Raw genomic sequence first — 23227 nt, forward strand, 5'->3', positions numbered from 1 at the left:
TCACTGACCTGTCCCATGTCCCCAAAGGCAGCTGGGAGCAGGACAGGCTGCAGGGACAGGGGACACGGAGCCGCTGTCCCCAGGGAGCGCCCTGCAGAGGACGTGCTGGGCCAGCCGCCAGTCAGAAATGAAGAAAGACCTTTATTTACAGTAAAAAGGAACAAACAAACAAATATATAAAATACCGTGACCCTTCCCATCTCCCCAGCGGGGTGTGTCACCCCCACCCAGCCACCACCCCTGTCCCCGGGATGGCGGCACGGGGCTGACAACTGCTGGGGGTCATTTGTCACCAACAGAGCCACCACGCCCGGGACACGTGGGGGACACGCGGTGGCACTCGGGCTGCAGGAGGAGCTCCTCCCCGGGAGGGGACAGGCTGCGGGTATTGCACTTGGCTGCCGGGCAGGGGGCCTGGCAGGACGTGTCCCCCAGCACGAGACCCCGCGGCCGGGCTGGAGGCTGTGGCATCTCCCAGGGTCACCCAGCCTTGGAGGTGGCCTTGGTGGTGTCCCTGGAGGGGGGATGCCTGGTGCCACCTCCTGTAACCCAGCCGGAGCGCTGTCCTGGGGTGGTGACAGCAGGATTGGGCTGTCCCCAAGGTCAGGAATCAGGGTGGCTCTGCAGGACGGGCAGTCCCCAATGCTGGGACCTGGCGTGGCTCTGCAGGATGGGGCTGTCCCCAAGTCCGGACCCCATGGTGGCTCTGTGGGACAGGCTGTCCCCAAGCCCGGGCTCCATGGTGGCTCCCTGGGACAGGCTGTCCCCAAGGCCAGGTTCCATGGTGGCTCTGTGAGATGGGCTGTCCCCAAGCCCGGGTTCCATGGTGGCTCCCTGGGACAGGCTGTCCCCAAGTCCAGACCCCATGGTGGCTCTGCAGGACAGGCTGTCCCCAAGCCCAGGCTCCATGGTGGCTCTGTGGGGCGGGCTGTCCCCAAGTCCAGACCCCATGGTGGCTCTGTGGGACAGGCTGTCCCCAAGCCCGGGCTCCATGGTGGCTCTGTGGGATGGGTTGTCCCCAAGCCCGGGTTCCATGGTGGCTCCCTGGGACAGGCTGTCCCCAAGTCCAGACCCCATGGTGGCTCCCCGGGACGGGCTCTCCTGCTCTCGGCTCAGGTGGCAGGAGGCTCCCGCTGTCCCCAGGTGCGGGCAGAGGTAGAGCGGGACAGGACCCTCCCAGAGCCCCTGCAGCCCTCGGGTTCACCCTTCCCGGGGCAGGATCCTGCTCCAAGGACGAGGATTCCAACGGGGGATTCCAACGGGCCATTCCCGGGAGCCAGGGGCGCTCCCGGCGCCGCTCCCCCGGCCCCGCGGGGCCCTCAGGAGGAGAAGCAGAGCCCGCAGCACTCCATGCAGATCTCCAGGCAGTCGGCGGACTCGCAGCAGGCGTCGATGATGCCGCAGTCCATGTCGCAGGGCAGGTCGCAGTCCGCGCACTCGCCCGAGTTGCAGCAGCAGCAGCAGATGCAGGAGTCCTCGGAGGTGCAGGAGCCGCAGGTGGCACAGTCCAGCACGATGTTGCAGAGGGTCAGGAACTCGCAGAAGAGGCAGGAGAGGATGCAGTGGACGCAGCAGTCTGCGGAGACAGAGCCCGGCACTGGGGGGATGTCGGGGGAGCACCACGAGGGTGGAAATCCTCCCTCGGGGATTCATGGAAAGGAGGGGAAAAGGGATTGGGGGCAGCCACTGCCCCGGGGGTGTCCCTCAACACCCAGCCCTCAAGACAGACCGATTTTGGGGGACAGGAGATGGCCCCACTCAGCACCCACCCCATAGAGGCTGCCAGGAGGGTCCAGGGTCCCGCTGGGCCTGAAGAGTCCCACCCAGGAGATCCCAAGGGATGAGGGGCTCATTTGGAACCCTGGGCACTGAGAATTTCAGCCTTTCTGTGCTCACAGGCACTGAGCCCCCAGCAAACACTGCAGTGACCTGAAGTTGTGGAAAAGGCTTCCAAAATTGAGTGACAGCCCTGGGATTGTGGGTGTGGGGTTTGGATAGGAGTGTGTGATATCACAGGGTGGAAAACTCTGAGTTTAAGGGTTTAGAATATAGTAATATATACTAAAATATATAATAATATAATATAGTAATAAAAGATATAATATATAGTAATATACTATATATATATATATAAGGCAAGATGGAGGATTTAGGGCAGAGGCTGAGTCCTTTTCACCTCCTTCTTCATGGGTCTGGGTGGTGTTTTATAACTGAGTGAAAAAAATCCACATTGAGGGCCACGGGTGTTTGGTTATAGGGTTAAAAGTAAAAATAATTCAGGTGTCATCTCGTAATTAGATAATTAGTTTTAAAAAGACCTTGGAAAGGGTTAGACAGAGCCATTTTTCACTTTGTTAGCCAGAACTCACACCTTGTGAGACTGTGACATGGATAAGAGTTAATAAACATCTGAGTCCGAACACAAAACTGCATCTCCCGAGCATTAATCCCGGCTCCGACAGAAGGAGAGAAGATAAAAACCCCGCAGTGCCCGAGGAGAGCGGCTGCAAGGAAACCCCCCAGGGGACAGGCAGTACCTTCCTGCGCCTCGATGGGGATGTGGGAGGAGGGCGACTTGGAGCTGCCCTTGCTCTTCTTGCTGCCCTGGCTGTTGATGGAGTGATGCGGCTGCAGCTTTCGGTGCGGTTTGTGCGCGGTGGGCACGGCTCGGCACGTCCCGTTCCCCGCGCCGCCGGCGGCACCGCCCGGCTCCGGCCCCGCGCCGTTGGGCAGCAGCGGAGTGCAGGGCCCGGGGGGCGGCGGGGGCCGCAGCTGGGGCTGGCCTGGGGAGCAGAGAGTTATCACACCCTGCCCTGGTTACAGGGGAGAGCAGAGTTATCACACCCTGCTCTGGTTACAGGGGAGAGCAGAGTTATCACACCCTGGTCTGGTTACAGGGGAGAGCAGAGAGTTATCACACCCTGCCCTGGTTACAGGGGAGAGCAGAGTTATCACACCCTGCCCTGGTTACAGGGGAGAGCAGAGTTATCACACCCCTGCCCTGGTTACAGGGGAGAGCAGAGAGTTATCACACCCTGCCCTGGTTACAGGGGAGAGCAGAGTTATCACACCCTGCTCTGGTTAGAGGGGAGAGCAGAGTTATCACACCCTGCCCTGGTTACAGGGGAGAGCAGAGAGTTATCCCACCCCGGCCTGGTTAGAGGGGAGAGCAGAGTTATCACACCCCTGCTCTGGGGGGAAGAGCAGAGTTATACCACCCCTGCCGTGGTTAGAGGGGAGAGCAGAGAGTTATCACACCCCTGCTCTGGGGGGAAGAGAAGAGTTATCACACCCCTGTCCTGCCCTGGTTAGAGGGGAGAGCAGAGTTATCACATCCCTGCTCTGTTTTAGAGGGAAGAGCAGAGTTATCACACCCCTGCTCTGGTGTAGAGGGGAGAAAAGAGTTATCCCACCCTGGCCTGGCAGGGAGAGCAGAGTTATCTCACCCCTGCCGTGGTTAGAGGGGACAGAAGGAAGTTATCCCACCCCTGCCCTGGTTAGAGGGGAGAGAGGAGTTATCCCACCCCTGCCTTGGAGCGGAGAGCAGAGTTATCCCACCCCTGTCCTGGTCTAGGGGGGAGAGCAGAGAGTTATCCCACCCCTGCCCTCTCTCCTGGGAAAAACGCATGCCCAGACCCTGGAGAGAAACGGGAATCCGGTCCCCAGCTGGACACGGGGTGCTGCTGATGGGTGGGTGGATGGAGAAGGAACAGGAGATGTGGAAAAGGTGGCTGGAGGGAAGGAGGTAAAGGCTCCAGAGAGAGGAAGGGATGAAGAAACCCCCAGAAATGAAGATTTGTCATGAAGGATGTGCTGGAACTCATCAGAGGAGCTGAGGGAGGAGGTCTCCCTGCACAGCCAGGAGGGGTGAAGGCCCCAGGGCTGTTGGGCAGAGCTCCTGGATGTCCCCAGTGCCCTCTGTAAGGCCAGAGGAGATGAGGCACCACCGCAGAGCCAGCCCACTCCTGCAGGAACCACTTCCTTAAGGTGTCCCCAACCTCTGGCTGAACCTCCCCGCAGGAGGAGTAAAATAACCGAGAGCTGTGTCTGTGCCTCCTGCAGCCTCTTCCACCACAGCCCCACGTCCTGCCAGGACCCTGCCAGAGCCCTGGGGGGCTCAGCCCCTCGCCCCCGTGTCCCCACGCTGCTCCTCAGCCCTGCTGCTCTGGGGGAGGGCTGGGAACCAGCACAAGGAACGGGGGTTCTGTCACCCATCATCATCCTCCTCCTCGGCAATGCCACAAATCCCGTCCGGTGGTGCCTGGGCCAGGCTTTGCCTTTGCTCTCCCAGGGCAGGGAACAAGGGATGATTCAGGGGAGAGGCTCGAGGGCAAAGGCATCTCTTGGCCCCAGGGAACAGGAGTTGTTTTCTGCCCAGGGACCCACGGGGGGAGCGGGCACAGGCGGCCCCTGCCCTGCATCCGCCAAAATAAAACCGAGGGAAGGTGAAAACAAAGTGGGTGGGAGGTGAAAATAAAACCGATGGAAGGTGAAGGACAAAAGTGGATGGTCCCAGTGCTTGGTTTTACCGGGTTGAGCTGGGCTCGGGCTGCAGGGGGAGGCTAAACTGGGTTAAACTGGGTTAAACTGGGTCTTTGACACCCGCTGAGAAGGGAACTTGAAATAGCCCGAGGTGAGCAGGAAGAGTGGGCTGAGAGCGGGAGAGATGTGAGACTGGGGAGGCAGAAAACAGGTCTTGGACAAAACAGGAATTGTGTCCCCTCCCTAAAAACCTCATGGAGTGTTCACTTCCTGTGTGCCCTCATCCAGTGCCCTCTCCTGCCTCGTGTGTGCACCGAGGTGGCACCGAGGTGACCCCGAGGTGACCACAGTGCCCAGGGCTGTGACAGGAAAGGGCTGAGCCAAGAGGGACCCAGCAGCAGCTCAGCAGCCCCAGACGGCAGCTGGATTCTCTGGGATTGCAGCAGGATGCACTTGGCTCTCCCCATTCCGCTGCATTCCTCAGATTAAACTGTTTGTAAATCAAAATCACGCTCTGGCTCCGGCAAGGGGCAGCCGAAGGCAGCCAGGAATCCCCCCTCCCTCGAAGTTAAGGAAAATAGCTTCCATTTTTTTAGGACGGCCTTTAAGGCATGAGGCCAAAGCTTTTCTGGAAGAGGCACCTCCAGCTCCCCTGTAATGTGGGAGTCTGGGCAGGAGTGGGGGGACCAGCCCTGGAAAACCAGGATTTTGAGGAAAACTGCCTGTCTACAGCTCATCAATAACCAAAACCCTCCTCGGATGTTCGCTTGGATGCTCCTGGATCCCCTCAGGCTGTCCCAGTGCAGCACCACCGGGGTCCCCCTGCTGCCACCCTCCCCAGGCCACTGCCAGGGCTTGGAATATTGTGACCACCTGGTTCTGCTGCTCCTGCCTGAAACTCAACCCCCAGAACCCCAAACCCGCAATCTCAATGCTCCAAAACGCTGGAAAAGCGGATTTGAGCACCAATGCTGAGCCTCGGAGAGGCCAATCCCAGCGCTGGTGGGCGAGGAGGTGACCCTGCACCTCGGAGCCCCCTGTGCCCGCTCCCTCCTGAGCCTCCGTGAGCCACCCTGGCACGGGAATGCCACCAGCCCCTGGGAGAGCCCAAAAGTGGTCCCCAGGTCCTGCCAAAAGGGGAATAACCCCCCAAACCCCAAAGGTGAGTGAGGAGTGGGGGGCACCAGAGGCGACGCCGCTCATTTCCCGGCGAGGAGAGGGGACGATCCCTTCACCCAGCACCAGGAGGAGGGTGCCCAAGTCCCTCCCAGCCCCGGGGCCCTTGGGGGGCGGCCGGGGGGCTGGGCTGGGCTGGGGAAGGGGCCGTGCAGCGGCTGCGGTGTGACTCAGGCGTGCAGAATGTCTGTGGGCAGCCGGCCCAGCTCCCAGATGCTGAGCGAGGGCTGTGCCGCAGGAAACGTGCGCTCTCCGCTCGGCAGAGCCCCGATCCCGCCCCGCTGTCCCTTCCCCTGCCCGCTCTCCGCAGGGACAGCCGCCTTCCCACCCATCCTCATCCCGCTGGGGAAACTTCCAGCCCCTCTGCACCCCTTGGAAGGGGAAAGTGCGCGCTGCAGCCAGCGCAAAGGGAACGGGAGTGAAATCCTGGGATCCGGCCAGGCGGGGATGGAGGGCTCCAGGAGAGCCTCCCACATCTGCCGGCTCCTCTCGCACCGGGGAATAGAGCGAGGGCACCGCGCCCCAGCCCGGCCTTTCCCAGAGCGAGGGCACCGCAGCCGAGGTCGGGAGGTGCCGCCACCGCCCGCGGCACAACCGGCTCCGTGCAGACAGCCCGGCCCGGCCCGGCCCGGCAGCCTCGGCACCGCCTCACCCTTGCCCCGGACTGGCCAAGGCAGGAGCTGCCCCGCGGGACGCGGCTCCCTTTGCTCCAGCGAGCGGCTGCTGCACGCCCGGCCCGCCGAAATATCCCAGGGCTGTGCCCAAGGAAATATCCCAGAGCTGGGCCCATGGAAAATACCCCAAAGCTGGGCCATGGGGACATCCCAGGGCCGTGCCCATGGAAATACCCCAGAGCTGTGCCCATGGAAATGACCCATGGCTGTGTGCCAAGGGGCTGTGCCCATGGAAATACCCCATGGCTGTGCCCGTGGAAATATCCCAGGACTCTGCCCATTGAAATATCCCAGAGCTGGGCCACAGGGACATCCCAGAGCTGTGCCCATGGAAATATTCCATGGCTGTGCCTACAGGAACACCCCAGGGCAGTGCCATGGGGATATTGCGGATCTGTGCCCATGGCAATACCCCAGGGCGCTGCCACAGGGACATTCCCGAGCTGTGCCCATGGAAATACCCCAGGGCTGTGCCAGGGTGACATCCCGGGGCTGTGCCCACGAAAACGCTCTTTGTGGGTCTCCTCTCTCCCTCTGGAATTTTAGGGGATGCTCCATCCGGCTCCTTTCCCGGACAGGCTCATCCCTCTCCCCATCAGGTCACCCAGAGGACCCCGAACCCATCCCAAATCAGCTCCGGCTGCTCCCGCTCCGCCCCCGAGGGCTCGGGCAGGCAGCGAGTGAAGACACCGCCCTTGACTTTCGCCTCTCCAGGTGACTCAGGCTCGCTCGGAGCTTTGATGTGGTGAGGAACAAAGCGAGGAGGGGCCGCGTTCCCACCTCTGCCCGGCTTTGGGCTGAGTCCCGCGGCTGCTGAGGTGGCACAGCGCAGGGCACGGGCAGCCGGAGCTGGCACCGAGCGAAAACACTCACATGTCACAGCTTCGGGAGCGCCGCAGAGCTCGGCCCGGGGGCTTTTCGTCAGCAGCACGGCCGGGGATTTCTCATCTTCCAGGGATTTCTCATCTTCCAGGGCTTTCTCCTTCGGCGGCACCGCGGGGCGGGCGGGGGGCGCTGGGATCGGCCTCGGGGCAGGCAGCGAGGGCTCGGCCGCCTCTGTAAGAGAAACGGGGTTAAAGCGGAGCCCCCCGGGGTCAGCCAGACCCCCAGGCCGGCCCCAGACACTGCCCAGGCTCCGTTCGGGGTGTGGGGGCTCAGATCCCCGAGCACAGCCCGGGCACACGCGGGTTTTGGGGACGGGCACCGGCGCTGCATCACTCGGCAGCTGCTCACCCCGCCGCAGCGCCATCCCAAAAAAACCCTCCCAAACTCTCACATTCCTTCTCCGAAAAGCCGAGGGATCTGGTTACACACAGCAGCTCAAGCTGGATTTTTCATCCCCCATTCCCATGAAAGGGCCACTGTCTTCCCTGCGGGAGCTGGCTGCCACCTTCCCTCATCCTCCCGCGCTCGGGAGCAGCAGAAAGCCCCGCGGGACCCCTCGGTGGGGCAGGAAAAACCCGAAAGGAGCCGAGTTATCCCCCACGGGAGAACCCCCGACGCCGAGCACCCCTTTGGGAAAGGCAGGAGAAAGGCAGGGCCGGCCTCAGCGCTGCTGGGAGAGCTGCCTGCTGCATCCCGGGGGAATTTGGGGTGCCTGGGGATGGGGCTCGGTGCGATGCCACACCGCCCCAGCCTCCTCCCCTCCTCCCCAGCCCTCGGAATAGCAACGCCTTGCACAACAGGGGCTGGAGCGCACTTTTTATAAAACTAAATTATAGGCTGGGCAGAGGGAGGAGGGGGAGCGGAGAGCCGTAATTGCCCTGGCTGTAACAGGAGCCCAGCCGGGGAGGGCAGCGGGGAGAGACCCGGGACGCTTCATTCTCCTCGGTAAAAACGGGGTCCCACACCTCGGCCAGAGCCCAGGAGGAAGGAAGGCAATTATGGGTAATTAAAAGGAGCGTGACGAGGGAATTTGAGGGGTTCCAGCTGCCCCCCCGCCCCCGGGATCAGCAGGAGGTTGGAAATGCTGCAGAGGAGCTGCGGCTGGTTTGGAGAGATGCTGCTCCGCTCCCAGCTCCACAACAGCCCCTCAAAGTCACCCACGTGCCTCAGTTTCCCCTCTCTGCCAGGAGCTGGAGCTCCTGAGACAGGGGGTTTTGTGGGAAGGAAAAACTCCTCCCAGCCCAGAGCCCTGCTCACAGCTCTCACGGGTGAGGCGATTTTGGGGCTCCACCGAGGGAAATGCAGCAGCTCCAGCTGGATTTTGCACAGCAGCATTGGCTCCACATCCCGATGGGGTGGGAGCACGTGAGACGGGAGAAAAGCCATTCCCACGCCTCTGGAATGCCCGGGGCGAAATGGAGAGGTGAGGAGAGCAAGTTGTCATCTCCCTATGGGCGTAGAGGTGTGAATAACAGCCTCACATTGCTGCATCCACAACCTCTGTCGTGTCCCAACCCGGAGTGGCCCAAGTCAGCCCTGCTCCAAAGCCAGACGTGAAATCCTGAGGGATGAGGAGCTCTGAGTGGAGCCAGAGGTGTCCAGAGGGTGAAGCTCTCACAGAGTCCTTGGGAAGGAATCAGAGCTCTGGTTTCTGCCCTGAGATGCCCAGAGCGTGTTCAGGGCTTACAGAAAACACAACCCAGGGCTGCCCAGAACAGCCACACCACCACCAGAGCCTCTTCCCTGCGGGTCGGCGATGGGGAAAAAAGAGCTGGAAAAATCATGTGCAGCAGCAGGAGAAGGGCTGAGCTCCATCAGGTCCCTGTCCCTGCCCCTCCGTGCTGCCTCCAGAGCGTCCCTCACCTCCTCTGTGCCCTTTCCTGGGGACAAGGACATCCTGGGGCTCTGTGCGCCAGCAGCAGCCCTGGCTGGATGGATCCACAGGGATTTCCAGGCTGCTGCTCCCGCTGGGATGGAGCCCGGGCCGTGTCCATTCACACTTGTGATTACCCCGCACAAGGGCTCACACACGGCCGCAGCCGGCCACGGAGGAAGGTGGCAATTAAATTAACTCCCCCGGGAACAAGCTGGGCAGGAGAGGGACAGAAATAGACGGGAATGAAGTTTGGGGTTGAGCAGATCCTTCCCTGCCTCACCTCCCGGCTGCTGCGGGGAATGAGGGGAGGGTGCGGATGGAGCATTCCCAGCTCCCCGCCGGGAATGGGGTGGGAAAAGGGCTCTGTCTGCCCACGGGCTGGCCCCACGGAGGGTCCGGGAGAGGCTGGAGATGTGTGGGCTCAGCACAGAGCCCACTGCTCCCTGCTCCTTGGGATCTACGGGGGGATGATCAGGGAAATGCAGAGGGAATGTCCAAGGAAGTGCGGAGGGAATGTCCTGGAAAATGCAGATGGAATGCTCAGGGAAGTGCAGAGGGAATGTCCTGGGAAGTGCAGAGGAAATGCAGAGAAAATTCCCCAGGAAATGCAGAGGGAATGCTCAGGGAAGTGCAGAGGGAATGTCCAGGGAAATGCAAAGAAAATTCCCTGGGAAATGGAGACGGAATGCTCAGGGAAGTGCAGATGGAGTGTCCTGGGAAGTGCAGAGGGAATGTCCGGGAAATGCCGGAGCAGTCCCTCCCCAATGCCCCCAAGAAGAGGCAGCGGCTCTGCTGGCACAGGAAGGGGTGAACAGACACTTCCCCCACCGGCTCGTCCCACAGCTCCCAGCTCTCTGTCCTCCTCTCGATTCCCCAATCCCTGCTCCAGGGGTGTCCTGCCCAGCTGAGCCCGCTGGATCCCTTCTCCCTGTCCCAGAGCAGGGCCAGGCTTGACCTTTAAACCAGATTTAAAACCAACCACGAGCCCTAAGGCAAAACCCTAAAGCGAGCTGGCCCTTGGGATGGGACATCTCCCAATTTCCCCAAATCTCCTGCACCCCCAGAGCCGTCCTGGCCAGAGGAAATCCTCCTGAGAGCCTGGGCTGAGTCCAAGCCTCTGCTCCCCGAGGAGCAGCACCAGGGACGTGTGGAGGTGCCGTGGCTCAGATCTCTGGTTTTTTGGTTTTGGGAACAGAGGTAACGAGGCATTCAAAAAAAATAATAATTTCTGCTTCGATAAATCCCAGCACTGCCCCAAGGTACCAGAGAGGAGGAAAGTGATAGATGTGGAGCTGCTGTCTTCTGCCAAGCCCAGGACATGCACATGGAGCTGGTTTTCTGATTATTCTCCCCAGTCCCAAAGTCCAAATCCATCCGTCATGGGAGGCATCAGTGAGCTCCAAAGTCCATCACGGGGCTGGGAAAATAGGAGAGGAGAGAGGAAAGAGGCAAAGAAGCTGGAAGGATTCGTGGCTGTCAGTGAGGATCCCGTAAAATTCCTGCAAAGTCCAAAATTCCTGCCGAGTCCGGAGCACCACCATCCCTGTGGGGATGCAGGGAGGCCCTGGGGAATGCTGGAGCTCCTGGGGCCACCCCCGGGGCTCTGATCAGCGGGAAAAGTGCTCTGGAATTCCTGACGAGCTGAGCTCAGCATTCCCAAAGAGCCGGGCAAACAAAAGGCAGCAGCATCCTGGAGGGAGCTGGGATGAGGCAGAGCTCCTCCAGCAGCACAAACACGAGCCGCAGCTCCCCAAAACCTGGGCTGTCGTTTTCCCAGCCGGCTGTGGTGCCCAGACCCCGCTGAGGATGTGGGAAGACACAAAGCTGGAGCCGTGGTTTGGGGTCAAAGCCACCCCAGGGTGTCCCAGGCTCCTGCTCAGCATTCCTGGGCTGTGGCTGATGATCCACCCGGCTCCTGGGGGATCATTTCGCTGTCCCTCGTCCTCCCCCCGGCTCCCAGGGAGGGAATCTGGTGGCAGGAGAGGGATGGAAACATCCCCAGGGTGGCACGTCCCCATTCCTATTCCCAGGGAGGGACAGAAAGGGAAGGAAAACTCCAACCAGGAGCTGAAGAGAGGCTGGATCAGGGAATGTGGGAACAAATCCCATCCCCTCGGCTGGCAGATGTTGGGGGTTGACCCAAAAGGAGGGAGAACGGGGTCTGAGCACATCTGGATCCACATCTGAGCTCTTGGGGAGCTTCCAAAACCAGCGCCAAGGGGTGCAGAGCCCCTGCCAGCGTGGGGACACTCAGGAGAGTCCCTTTACCTGCCTTTGATCCCTTGGGAATGGCTGGAGAAGGAGCAGGAAATGCTGGATGGAGCCTGGCCGTGAGCAACAACCAGCAGCTCAGCTCTGTCTGTGCTGGGAGCTCTCTACTCTCTTTTTTCTTTTTCATGCAGATAAAATGAGCTTGAGATCTCTCCTGGTTCTCCTGGCCCATCCAGGTGCCTGCCTGACCTATTCCAGGGGTATCCAGGGATATTTGGGGGATATTTCAGGGATATTTCAGGTTTCCAGGGCAGAAGAGATGACACTGGAAGAGGAGAAAATCCTCCCCGTCCCAGGAGGGAGCAGAGGGAAGCAAAATCCTGGTTTGGAAGTTTGCTCAGCTGGGAAAAATCCCAACACCTTATTTACAGTCTGGAATTAATGCACCGAGGCCCTCTCAGGTTGTGGGACAGCAGGGACAGGAAAAGGAGGATGGGAAGGAGAAATGCCCAAAGCATGGCCAGGACAGAGCCAGCACAACTTTTGCTTCCCACCTGGAAAACCTCCCTGCTCACCTGGGCAAAACTTTGGATAAACAATCCCGGGACAATGAGGAATCCAGCAGGAAAAAAACCCCGAGTGGTTTGGTTTCTGTGACAAGAGACTTCCTAAATGCACGAAAAGCAAAAAAAAAAAACCCAAACCCACAAAAACCCCAAACAGCTCAGCAGGCTGGGAGTTGTTGTTATTTGTTATTTATAGAGTTTGGGTGGGAAGGGAGGGAGGAATTTTGGGGCCAGACAGACCGGGAGCACTGTCCATCCCTGGTGGGACTTTGACCTCGGTGACAAAACCCTGACTCCAGCTCCGTGTCCCCACAAATCCCATCTCCCCGAGGCCCTCGTGTCTCCAACCAGCTCCTGCCAACCCAAAATTCGTGGAAGAATTGCTCCTGCAAGGGGTTTCAAGGAAGATAAAACAGAAATTCCCTGCAGCAGTTTGGGAAGAATTATTCCTTTGGGAAGAGTTATTTGGGAAGAATATTGATTGAAAGTAAATTTATTGACATTTTATAGGTATTGAGGCACCATTCCAGCGTGGAGCTGCAAGGGAAGAGGGGATCTTTAATCCTGGGCTGGAAAACAGGGATAACAAAACTTCCCAGGACTCAAAACTGGGAAAGACCAAGTTCCTTTCCTCATCCTCAAACCACCATAAAACATCCCAAAAACGCTGTGGGGACAGGGAATGGGGGAGAACAGTGGGAAAACAACCAGGAAAAGACCCAGACTGGGATTGAATTTGAATTTGAGTTTGAGCAGCACTCAGGGCAGGATAACTCCCCAAAATATCTGAAAAAATCTGGCAACTCAGGGAAAGGCACAGGAGGAAATCCTGGGTGTCCTGAAGGAAAAGCAATTATCCCTGAAGCCTGGAAAGCAACGAAGGCCTCTCAGATCCAAGGAGATTCTGGGAATTACAGAGCAGGGAGAAATTATGGAGGGAGTAATTAAGGCCCCAAAGCCAAGCTGGTAATTGGGTAACCTTGGGGGTTAAACCAGCACAGGTCCTGCCAGGGAAAATTTGTGTCTTCCCAACCTAAGTCCTTAAAAAAAAAAAAGTTAATTGAGGAGAGGATCAACGGGAGCTGCTGGGCACCGTTATTAACCAGGATAATAATTTGCATTTTCTCCAGCCCCTTTCATCCCAGCACAGATTGAAACCAGGGCCCATCCCTCCTTCCCTGAGCTCCAGGGATTTTTCCTTTAAAAAACTGCTTTGGTTGGGATGGGGAAACTGAGGCACGAAAACGAGATTTTCCCCAAAGAAATATTCCCAAAAAATAAAAAAGAAACTTCTCAGTGCTGCTCTGTAGGATGGAGCTTCTCCCACGCACAGATCCCAAAATGTGGGACACAGAAAAGGATTTTGGTGCCCGTCCCAAAGGAGACGGGGGGAAACTCCAGGCATGGAAAATTCTTGGGGATAAAAAAAAAAAAAATTCCCCAGAACTGCAGCAAATACCCCGAGGAGGGTTTGGGTTTCTGCAGCTCCCAGGCAGGCGCTTTCCAAGGAAATTCAATCAGGAGCTGGAGCAGGAGCAGGGGCGACGCAGCCCCGAGGCCTGGCTTGCGTTTGCTCAAACCCAGAAACTCCAAAAAAAGCCAGAAATCTGCCCTTTTTTTATTATTTTTTTTAAATTTTTTTCCCTCTCTTGAGTTTCTTTTCTTTTCCTAATTTTTGCTGCTGTTCAAAGAACAAACACGAGCGAAGAGTTTTCAGGAGCTGACCAGAAAAAAAACTTGGAAAGACGAACAGAAATGGAGCAAGAGAGTCTTTCTGTGGGGTGAAATAAAGCAGTTCTGTTGCTTTCAGGGCTTTTTTTTTTTTTTTTTTCTTTTTTTTGGGAGGGGTTCTTTGCACTTTAAGGATGGCTGCATGCAACTCTGCAGTCCTGCATTTAAATCAGTGCTGAGACAAAGAAAAACCCATTTATTTTGATTTTTGGATGAGGTTTTTCTTTGTCCCAAAACAGGAGAGTCCCAATAAAAGGTTCCTGAGTGGGGTGGCCCCGAATTCTGCTGCAACTCTGCAATCCTGCATTTAAATCAGTGCTGAGACAAAGAAAAAACCCATTTATTTTGATTTTTGGATGGGTTTTTAATCTGTTCCAGAGCAGGAAGGTCCCAGTAAAGGGTTCCTGAGTGGGGTGGCCCCGATTCCTGTGAGAATTCCCTGTTTGGGGCACCTGGTGCAGCCCCCGGGACTATTTTGGGTCTGAATGTTTCGTGTTTGGGGCTGAGCACGCAACAGCTTTTTGTTTTTTTTGGTTTTTTTTGCTTTTTCTCCGCCTCCTCTTACACCTCGAGGCAAAATCCTCGGGAACAGGCAGAAAGAATTAAGGAAAAATGTGAATCCCAAACTCCGAGCTGGGACAGAGGCGGGGACTGGGGACACGGGGAGGGGCACGAGGGTGGCAAATGTCCCCCTGGGATGGGGAAAAAAAAGGGAATGAGCCAAAAACTCAAGGGGGTTTTGCTTCTGGAGATGGATTTGTCCCCACAATCTTCACACAGAGGAGGAGGAGGAGGAGGAAGGAGCCTGTCCTGCTTCTCGCTGTCTCTGTTCCTCCACAGTGAAGGAAGCAAAAAAAACCCCTCTTGTTTTTTTCCCCTCCTGTTTTCTGCTAATTCCTCTGAAAAATAATAATTACCGGGGCAGACAGAGGCCTGCTCCCTCTGCAAACTCCCTGTGGCTATTTCGGGGCCTCGGTTTGCCATGTCCCCGTGGGGTGGGACGAGCTGTGGTGGCACCCAAAGGTGCCAGGGAAAAAAAATCCCGGGAAAAAGAAAAAAAAAAAAAAAAGGGCAAAAAAAGCTCCGTGTCCATCAGGGAAAGAGCAGCGAGAGAGGAATGACAGATTTGTCTTTATGAACAAACTCTGGCTCTGCTGGTGGGTAAAAACCAGCCCTGAGAGGTAAAAAGAACCATGGGGAGGATCCCACCAACCGAGGGATGGAAAAAGAAGATAAATATCTTCACAGACAAACCGTGGGTTTGCTGAGAAGTGGAATTGGATATTGAAAGGTGAAAGAAAGAATGAGAAAAACCCGTAAAGTCCGTAAGAATTAGAAATTAAAAGGGGGGTTAAATATGGGTTTTAGGTATTGGGCACTCAGGGAAGTCTGGACCTGTCAAGCGCCTCAGCCCGTGGGGAAAGAGAGAGGGAAATTGGCCTGGAAATTGGGATAAAAAGGAGAGTGCATCCCCCAAAAACTGGAGAGACCCCAGGGGATACCCCATGGCCTCTCCCTTTATTGGAACAAAGTCACAGGACTCCTCTGTCTCCTCTTTGGACACAAACCTCTGGCGTTTGTGGATTAATTTTCCCAACAGCAGCAAACCCCACCTGAGCTGGGCCCAACCAGCCTCAGTTTCCCCGTTCCTTCTCCAGCCTGGGTGGATCCAGAGGGATCCAGAGAGATTTCCAATCCCGCCTTTGGAAAACTCGGGGAAGGGAACGGGGAGAGAATTCCCAGGCTCAGCCCTGCGTGACAGAGCCGCTGGCCCCGGGCCAAGCCACCAGGGCTCTGCACCCGAATGTCACAGGGACAGACACAGGGACAGTGGGAGTTTTTGTGTCCCAAAATCATCTGGAGAGGGAGGAAGGAGGGCTGGGAGAGAGGACTTGGGATGGGGCAGCACCCAGCTGGAATTGAGGCTCTGGAAAAGGTGGGAATTAGGGAGAGCTCCTGGCCCTCCCCACACTGCGAGGAGGAGGATGAAGTAGGAGGAATTGTCCTGCTCTGCTCAGGTTCATGCTCTGGGTGCCCCTCTGGAGGAGCTGAGGAAGAGGAGGGTTGGTTGGAGACCCCTTCAGTGTGGGAATGTGGAACTGGGCACTGATGGATGCCCCTCCAACATGGGAACACCAAACTGGGCACTCATGGTGCTCCTCCAACAGGGAATGGGGACAACAGGGTCCCCAACAGGGACACACCAAATTGGGCACTGATGGGTGCCCCTCCAACTTGGGAATATCGAATTGGGCACTCATGGATGCTCCTCCAACTTGGGAACACCAAACTGGGCACTCACAGATGCCCCTCGAACATGGGAACACCAAACTGGGCACTCGTGGATGCCCCTCCAACATGGGAATATCGAATTGGGCACTCACAGACGCTTCTCAAACATGGGAACACCAAACTGGGCACTCGTGGGTGCCCACCCAAGATGGAAACACCGAACTGGGCACTGATCTGCCCCTTAAACTTGGGGACATCAAACTGGGAACTCACTGATGCCCCTCCAGCAGGGACAGGGACAACACGTCCCCAGCTGGGACACACCAAATTGGGAACTCACAGATGCCTCTCAAATGTGGGAACACTGAACTGGGAACTGGTGGATGCCCCTCAAACGGGGAACAGGGACAACAGGGTCCCCAGCTGGGACACACCAAATTGGGAACTCACTGATGCCCCTCATACTTGGGAACACCAAACTGGGCCCTCCTGGGTGCCCCTCAAATGTGGGAACAGTGACAACAGGGTCCCCAGCTGGGACACACCAAACATTGACAGATGCCTCCTAAATATGGGAAAACTGAACTGGGCACTCACAGAAGCCCCTCCAACATGGAAACACTGAACTGGGCACTCACAGAAGCCCCTCTGAGATGGGAAAACCAAACTGGGCACTCATGGATGCCCCTCGAACAGGGGACAGGGACAACAGGGTCCCCAGCTGGGACACACCAAACTGGGCACTCGCTGGTGCCCCTCCAACACGGGAACACCAAATTGGGCACTGATGGATGTCCCCAAGCACCTCGGGTGGGTCCCAGCTCAGGCCAGCAGCACGTCTGGGAGCTGAACCCCTGTGCACCCACCCACAGCTCCCCTGCAGCCACAGGGCAGGCGGAAAAAACAACCCCCAAAACCATTCCCCTCAAAGCATTTAACAGCTTTTGAAGCTAAACTCTAACTTTTTAAACTTTTTAAACTCCCCTCCCCTCAGCTGCCGGTACAGGAGCCGTGCTCAGCACTCCTCCCAGCCTGGGGACGAGCCCCGTGCAAAAAAAAGCTCTTGGCATTCCCAACTCACCACATCCCACCTGGAAAAGGAAAGAAAGGCAGGGAAATGAGCCCCCTGCAGCTGCCTGGGCCCCGGCCCGCGGCTGCCGGGGCTGAGTTTGGAGCAGAGCTCAGCCGGGAAGCGGAGCCGGCGGCATCCAGCTGGAAGGAGAGCAGCGGGAAGAGAACAAGAGGATGTATTCTGCAAAGGCCGGGCCGGTCACACTGCGGGGCCAAAGGCAACACGGGGCCGCTGCAGTGTGCCGGATCCCGAGTGCCCGCGGCTCCGACTGTGGGAGATTTGGGGAGATTTTGGGAACTGATCCCGCCGTGGATTGGGTCCCTTTTGTGTCTGGTCTGACAGACACAGAGCGGTGTGTCCCTGCAGCCTCCTGCTCCGGTGGGGTTTTAACCTCTCAGTGGGGTTTTTAAACTCTCCGTGGGGTTTTTAATCTCTCACTGGGGGTTTTAACCTCTCAGTGGGGTTTTTAATCTCTCACTGGGGTTTTTAAACCCCTCCGTGGGGTTTTTAATCTCTCACTGGGGTTTTTAACCTCTCCGTGGAATTTTTAAACCTCTCCGTGAGGTTTTCAGTCTCTCAGTGGGGCTTTTAGTCTCTCAGTGGGGGTTTTCATTCTCTCAGTGGGGTTTTTAACCTCTCCGTGGGGTTTTCCGTCTCTCAGTGGGGTTTTTAATGCATTTCTGCCCCTGAAGCTTGGCGGGGCCACCGACCCAGAGGGGCTCCAGGGGGCTCGGCTCTGCCTCGTGGATAAAATGAGGATTCCCCAAATTTTCCCATCCCTTTCTCCGGGGCCTGATCCCTGCAGCAGCCCCCCCAGCCCCTCAGCCCCATCCCTCGGGGGAGTTTGACTCCCACCCTCCGGCTGCTCCCGGGGCTTGGCCCTGGGACAGGAACTGCTGCAGGGTTTGGGATGTGAAATCCCGGCGGGCTCCGGCAGCTGCTGAGCTCACACACAAACAGCGCCACAGGAAAACACGGCCAGGGGCACCAGCACCATCCTGAGTGTTCACAGACTGACACAAACACACTCAAACACGCCCAAACGCTGCCAGGGGCACCAACACACACTGAGATGTTCATAACTCTGCACCATCACTGCCAGGGGCACCAACACACACTCAGATGTTTAGAATCACACAAAATCACACTCAAACTCACACAAACACACTCAAACATGCCCAAACAGTGCCAGAGGCACCAGCACACACTCACATGTTCACAATCCTGCACAAACACACTCAAACACTGCCAGGGACACCAACACGTGCTCAGATGTTCACAGTCCTGCACAAACACACACTCAGATGTTCACAATCCCACACAAACACACCCAAACACTGCCAGGGATAGCAGCACTTGCTCAGAGTTGCACAGCCCTGCACAAACACGCACTGAAACATCCACAATCCTGCACAAGCACACTCAAACTCACCCAAACACTGCCAGGGGCACCAACACACACTCAGGCCTTCATAATCACACACAAATACATGCTCAGACATTCACAATCCTGCACAAACGTACACACACACACTGCCAGAGGCACTCCCGCACACTCAGATGTTCACAATCCTGCACAAACACACCCAAAAACTGCCGGGGGCACCAGCACTTGCCCAGAGGTTCACAATCCTGCACAAATGCACACTCAGAGGTTCACAATCCTGCACAAACGCACACTCAGAGGTTCACAATCCTGCACAAACACTCAGCTGTAAATTCCCCCCCACCCAGGACCTGCACCCCGTCCCCAGGCACACTCCCCCGACAGCCCCCAGGTGTGCGCTCACCCCGCTCCTTCCTGTGCACACTGGCCAGCAAAGCATCCCCACACCCCCAAACTGAACCGATCCCCCAGAAACGCGCCCCAAACCCTGCAGAGCCCCCCCAGCCCCGCACACGCACAAACATTTATTTATTCATCCCTGAGTCGGTGCCCTGGGAGCGCTGCACACACCCCCCACTCGTGCTCACACCCCACCCGTGATCCTACAGCCTTTTCTGGGATCCCAAAGCATTCCCTGGGATCCTAAAACCTTCCCTGAGATCCTAAAACCTCCCCTGGGATCCCAAAACCTTCCCTGGGATCCCACAGCCTTCCCCGGGATCCCAAAACTTTCCCCGGGATCCCAAAACTTTCCCCGGGATCCCAAAACCTTCTCGGATGTCCCAAAACCTTCCCCGTGAGCACAGAGCCGCCCCCAACTCGTGCACACACACTCAGCCCCCTCCAGGCGCGCCCCCCTTTGTCCCCTCCGTGTCCCCCCCGGGCCAGCACCCCCCGTACCTGGCGGCGGGACCGCCTCTGCCCGGGGCTGCTCGGGGCGGCTCGGCCGGGGGCTGCCGGGCCGGGACATGGGGCCGGGGGCGGCGGGCTCGGGGCGGTCTCGGGGAGGGCTCAGTGCGGGATCGGTCCCGGCTCTGTGCGGAGTTCGGTCTGGGCTCAGTCCGGGCTCCGTGCTGGGCTGGGTCCGGACTCGGTCTGGGATCGGCCCGCGCTCGGTCCAGACTCGGTCCGGCCTCGGTGGGAGCTCAGTTCAGGCTCAGTCCCGGCTCGTTCCAGGCTCGTTCCAGGCTCAGTCCCGGCTCGGTCCCGGCTCGGTCCCGGCTCAGTTCAGGCTCGTTCCAGGCTCAGTCCCGGCTCAGTCCCAGCTCAGTCCAGGCTCGGTCCCGGCTCAGTCCCGGCTCGTTCCAGGCTCGGTCCCGGCTCGTTCCAGGCTCGGTCCCGGCTCGTTCCAGGCTCGTTCCAGGCTCAGTCCAGGCTCAGTCCCGGCTCGGTCCCGGCTCGTTCCAGGCTCGGTCCCGGCTCGTTCCAGGCTCGTTCCAGGCTCAGTCCAGGCTCAGTCCCGGCTCGGTCCCGGCTCGTTCCAGGCTCAGTTCAGGCTCAGTCCCGGCTCGCTTCAGGCTCGGTCTCGGCTCGGTCCCGGCTCGTTCCAGGCTCAGTCCAGGCTCGGTCCCGGCTCGCTCCAGGCTCGGTCCCGGCTCGCTCCCGGCTCCGTGCGGGGCCCGTCCCGCCGCGCTCACCTGGGGCCCCGCGGGGCTCCGCGCCGCCCCCGCTCCCGCCCCGCATCCCCCGGCCCCGGCGATGGGGGCCGGCCGGGCCGCGGGGCTGCCTCTGGGCCGGGCTTCGAGGCTTTTTTTCTGTCCCAATGCCTTCCAAAAATAAAAGAAAAAAAAATAAAAAAACACCCAAAAAGAGAGAGAAAAAAAATCAAATTAAAAAAGAACCCAAAAACCACCACGAGGCTGGGAGCGCAAACACGCGGCCAAACCCGCGCCCGCAGCGCTCCGGGAGCTTCTGCTGGAGGCTGGAGCGGCGCCGGGAGAGGGGAGAGGCGCGGAGCAGGCGGAGGTGGCTCCCGGGCCAGCCTCGGATTTGGGATTTCGCAGCTGCGCTGCGCTCCCGGCGCGGGGCTGGACCCCCTGAGGAAAAGTGCGGGGGGAGAAACGGGGCTGAGCTGTGCTGGGGGCTCCCCGGGTGGGTGTGGGACCCCCGCGTGGGTGTTTGAGCCCCCCCGGGTGGGTGTTGGAGACCCTCGGGTCTGTGTTGGACCCCTCAGGTTGTGTTTGGAGCCCCTGGGTGGGTGTTTGGATCCCTTGGGCGTGTGTTTGAGACCTCCGGGTGGGTGTTTGAGACCCCCGGGTGGGTGTTAGACCCCTCGGGTGGGTGTTTGGACCCCCGGGTGGGTGTTTGAGACCCCCGGGTGGTGTTTGGACCCCTCACGTGGGTGTTTGGAGCTCTTAGGTGGGTGTTTGGAGCCCTTAGGTGGGTGTTTGGAGCCCCTGGGTGGGTGTTTGAGACCCTCAGGTGGGTGTTTGAGCCCCCTGGGTGGGTGTTGGACCCCTCAGGTGGGTGTTGGACCCCTCAGGTGGGTGTTGGACCCCTCAGGTGGATGTTGGAACCCTTAGGTGGGTGTTTGAGACCTCCAGGTGGGTGTTTGGATCCCTTGGGTGGCTGTTAAACCCCTCGGGTGGGTGTTTGGACCGCTCAGGTGGGTGTTGGAGACCCCCGGGTGGGTGTTTGAGACCCCCGGGTGGGTGTTTGAGCCCCCTGGGTGGCTGTTAGACCCCCTCAGGTGGGTGTTTGGATCCCTAAGTGGAAGTTGGAACCCCTCAGGTGGGTGTTGGACCCCTCAGGTGGGTGTTTGAGCCCACTGGGTGGGTGTTTGAGCCCCCTGGGTGGGTGTTGGACCCCTCAGGTGGGTGTTGGACCCCTCGGGTGGGTGCTCCAGGCTGCCCACCTTCCCCCAGACAGGAGAGCCGAGAGGTAATTTCAGTCCCTGACCCCCCGGCGTGCCCAGGGAACGCCTCTGCCTCCCCTCCGCTCCCTGCCTCAGTTTCCCCGGCTGGAACAGGAGTTCTGCTCCCCGGGGCGATGCCGGGGACCTGCGGATCGGAGGTGCCGCCACCAGCAGCGCCGGGGACGCTGAGAAATCCCGGCTGGAGCAGCAGCGGCACATCCCGAGCGGCCCAGCCCCGAGTCCAGGCTCTGCTCCGTGTCCCCGCAGGGCCCCACGAGGGTTTGTCCCCGTGCCGAGCGTCACGAGGGGCGGTGGGCTGTTCGCGAGCTTGTTTTTAACCCCGCTGCTCTTCCCCGTCTTTTCCTGTGTTAAAGAGCCCGGAGCTGCAAAGCCCCGCGGGGAGAGGCCGCGGCAGCGGGGACTGTCACGTTGTCACAGTGTCACGGTGTCACTGTCGCGCTGTCCCCGCTGTGCCGGGCCGGGGGTCACCGCCAGCCCGCCCTGCCCTCGGCCACCGCCCCGCAGCCCCCGGGGACTCCGGGCAGCCGCCGGGTTTTGTAATGCGGAGTTTTGGCTCCGAGTTCCCGGGGCAGAGCCCTGGCGGCTCCTCACGCTGCCGGGTGATGCCACAACCCCGCTGTCACCGCTGTCACCAGCGCCGTGCTGGCACCATCGCTGTGCTGTCACCATCGCTGTGCTGTCACCAGCGCCGTGCTGGCACCAGCGGCGTGAGGGAAGTGCTGGGGAATGGGGACGAGGAGTCCCGGGGCACAGAGAGTTTTTCGGGGTTGTTCAGGGAGCTCCATCCCGAGGGCAGGGTTGTCACTTAGGGTGAAGCATCGGCACCGCGACGTCCTCTCCTTCCCAAGGATTTCCCAAATCCGCCCCACCGGGACCTCCGGCTGCCCCGCTCAGCCCGGCCCCAGGAACAAAAAACCCTCTGAAACCTCTTTCTGGAGATTTTGGGAGCTAGTCCCGCCGTAGGTTTGGCCCCTTCCTGACAGACACAGCGCGGTGTGTCCCTGCAGCCTCCTGCTCGGGTGGGTTTTAGTCTCTCCGTGGGGTTTTTAATCTCTCCGTGGGGTTTTTAATGCGGTTTCTACACCTGAATCTTGGCGAGGCCAGCACCAGCACAAACCTAGATGGACTCGGCTCTGCCCCGTGAATAAAATGAGAATTCTCCAAATTTTCCATCCCCTTCTCCAGGGCCTGATCCCTGCAGGACACCTGGAGCAGCCGCTCTGATCCCTGCAGGGCTCCGGGGCTCTCAGGGCTCCGAGCTGGGGTTGGGGTTGGAGTTAGGGTTTAGGGTTAGAGTTTAGGGTTAGGATTAGGGTTTAGGGTTAGTGTTTAGGGTTTGGATTAGGGTTTAGAGTTAGTGTTTTGAGTTGGGATTAGGGTTAGGGTTTAGAGTTAAGGCTAGGCTTTGCTTTTAGGGTCAGATTTAGGGTTAGTCTTGGGCTTTAGGCTCACGGTCAGGGTCAGGGTTAGTCTCAGGGTTTAGGGTTAGGGTTTAAGGTTTATGATTAGGACTGGGGTTAGGTTTAGGGCGGTTCCAACTTCGCTGAGTTCGCTCCTGAGTCACCGGCCCGTGCTGCCCCAAGCGCTGCCGCCGCACATTCCTCCCCGCTCACCTTTCCGCCCAGCCGCGGGCTCGGCCCCGCCGGGGCAGGAGCAGCTCGGCCGGAGCCGGGGGACGCTCCCGGAGGAACCCCGGGATCGCCTGGAGCTGGCGGAGTGCAGCAGGGGATGCTCCTCCAGGGGATGCCCAGAGCTGGGAACGCGAGCGGTGGTGCTCGGTGGGGATGAACATCCCTCTTTCCCAAACCGACAGCTCGGCCTAAAAATGACCTAAAAAATAATTAGGGAGTGATGGAGTGTCAGATTATACCGGTTTTTTGATTTAGAGCAATTTAGCGGTGTTTTTAAATCTTTTATTCCATTTTCAGTCTCGTGTGAAGGTTGAGACAATAGAGGTGTTATAATCCACGCCATCACAATCAGAACCCAAACTATTTCCTAATTACCATCCATTATAAGCGTTTCCTGGTCTATCAGCCACACAGTGCTGTTCATGCCTT

The 23227-nt window shown here is 58.6% G+C and overlaps 1 protein-coding gene across 1 annotated transcript; it reads right to left on the reverse strand.

Annotated features, from left to right (window-relative positions):
- Nucleotides 1-1288: 1288 nt before the first annotated feature.
- MDFI (MyoD family inhibitor) lies at nucleotides 1289-22959 on the reverse strand. Its single transcript, XM_066335568.1, has 6 exons — nucleotides 22781-22959; nucleotides 19193-19326; nucleotides 7793-7900; nucleotides 7206-7388; nucleotides 2538-2783; nucleotides 1289-1576 (listed from the first exon to the last, which is right to left on the reverse strand). The coding sequence occupies exons 1-6, from the start codon at nucleotides 22957-22959 to the stop codon at nucleotides 1320-1322; spliced, it is 1107 nt and encodes a 368-aa protein (XP_066191665.1). The 3' UTR covers nucleotides 1289-1319.
- Between the last annotated feature and the right edge of the window lie 268 nt (nucleotides 22960-23227).

This window comes from Sylvia atricapilla, chromosome 25 (assembly GCF_009819655.1).
Source record: "Sylvia atricapilla isolate bSylAtr1 chromosome 25, bSylAtr1.pri, whole genome shotgun sequence".
NCBI classification, from domain to species: Eukaryota; Metazoa; Chordata; class Aves; order Passeriformes; family Sylviidae; genus Sylvia; species Sylvia atricapilla.

Bases quoted from the DNA above. Each gene is read 5' to 3' on its own strand.
- MDFI (XM_066335568.1), bottom strand. From the start codon at position 22,959: ATGTTCATCCCCACCGAGCACCACCGCTCGCGTTCCCAGCTCTGGGCA. The intron at 7,389-7,792 runs GTTTTTCCTGCC...TTTCTCTTACAG, and splicing joins GATAACTCGGCTCCTTTCGG to AGGCGGCCGAGCCCTCGCTG. The intron at 1,577-2,537 runs GTACTGCCTGTC...CTGTCTCCGCAG, and splicing joins CCCCATCGAGGCGCAGGAAG to ACTGCTGCGTCCACTGCATC.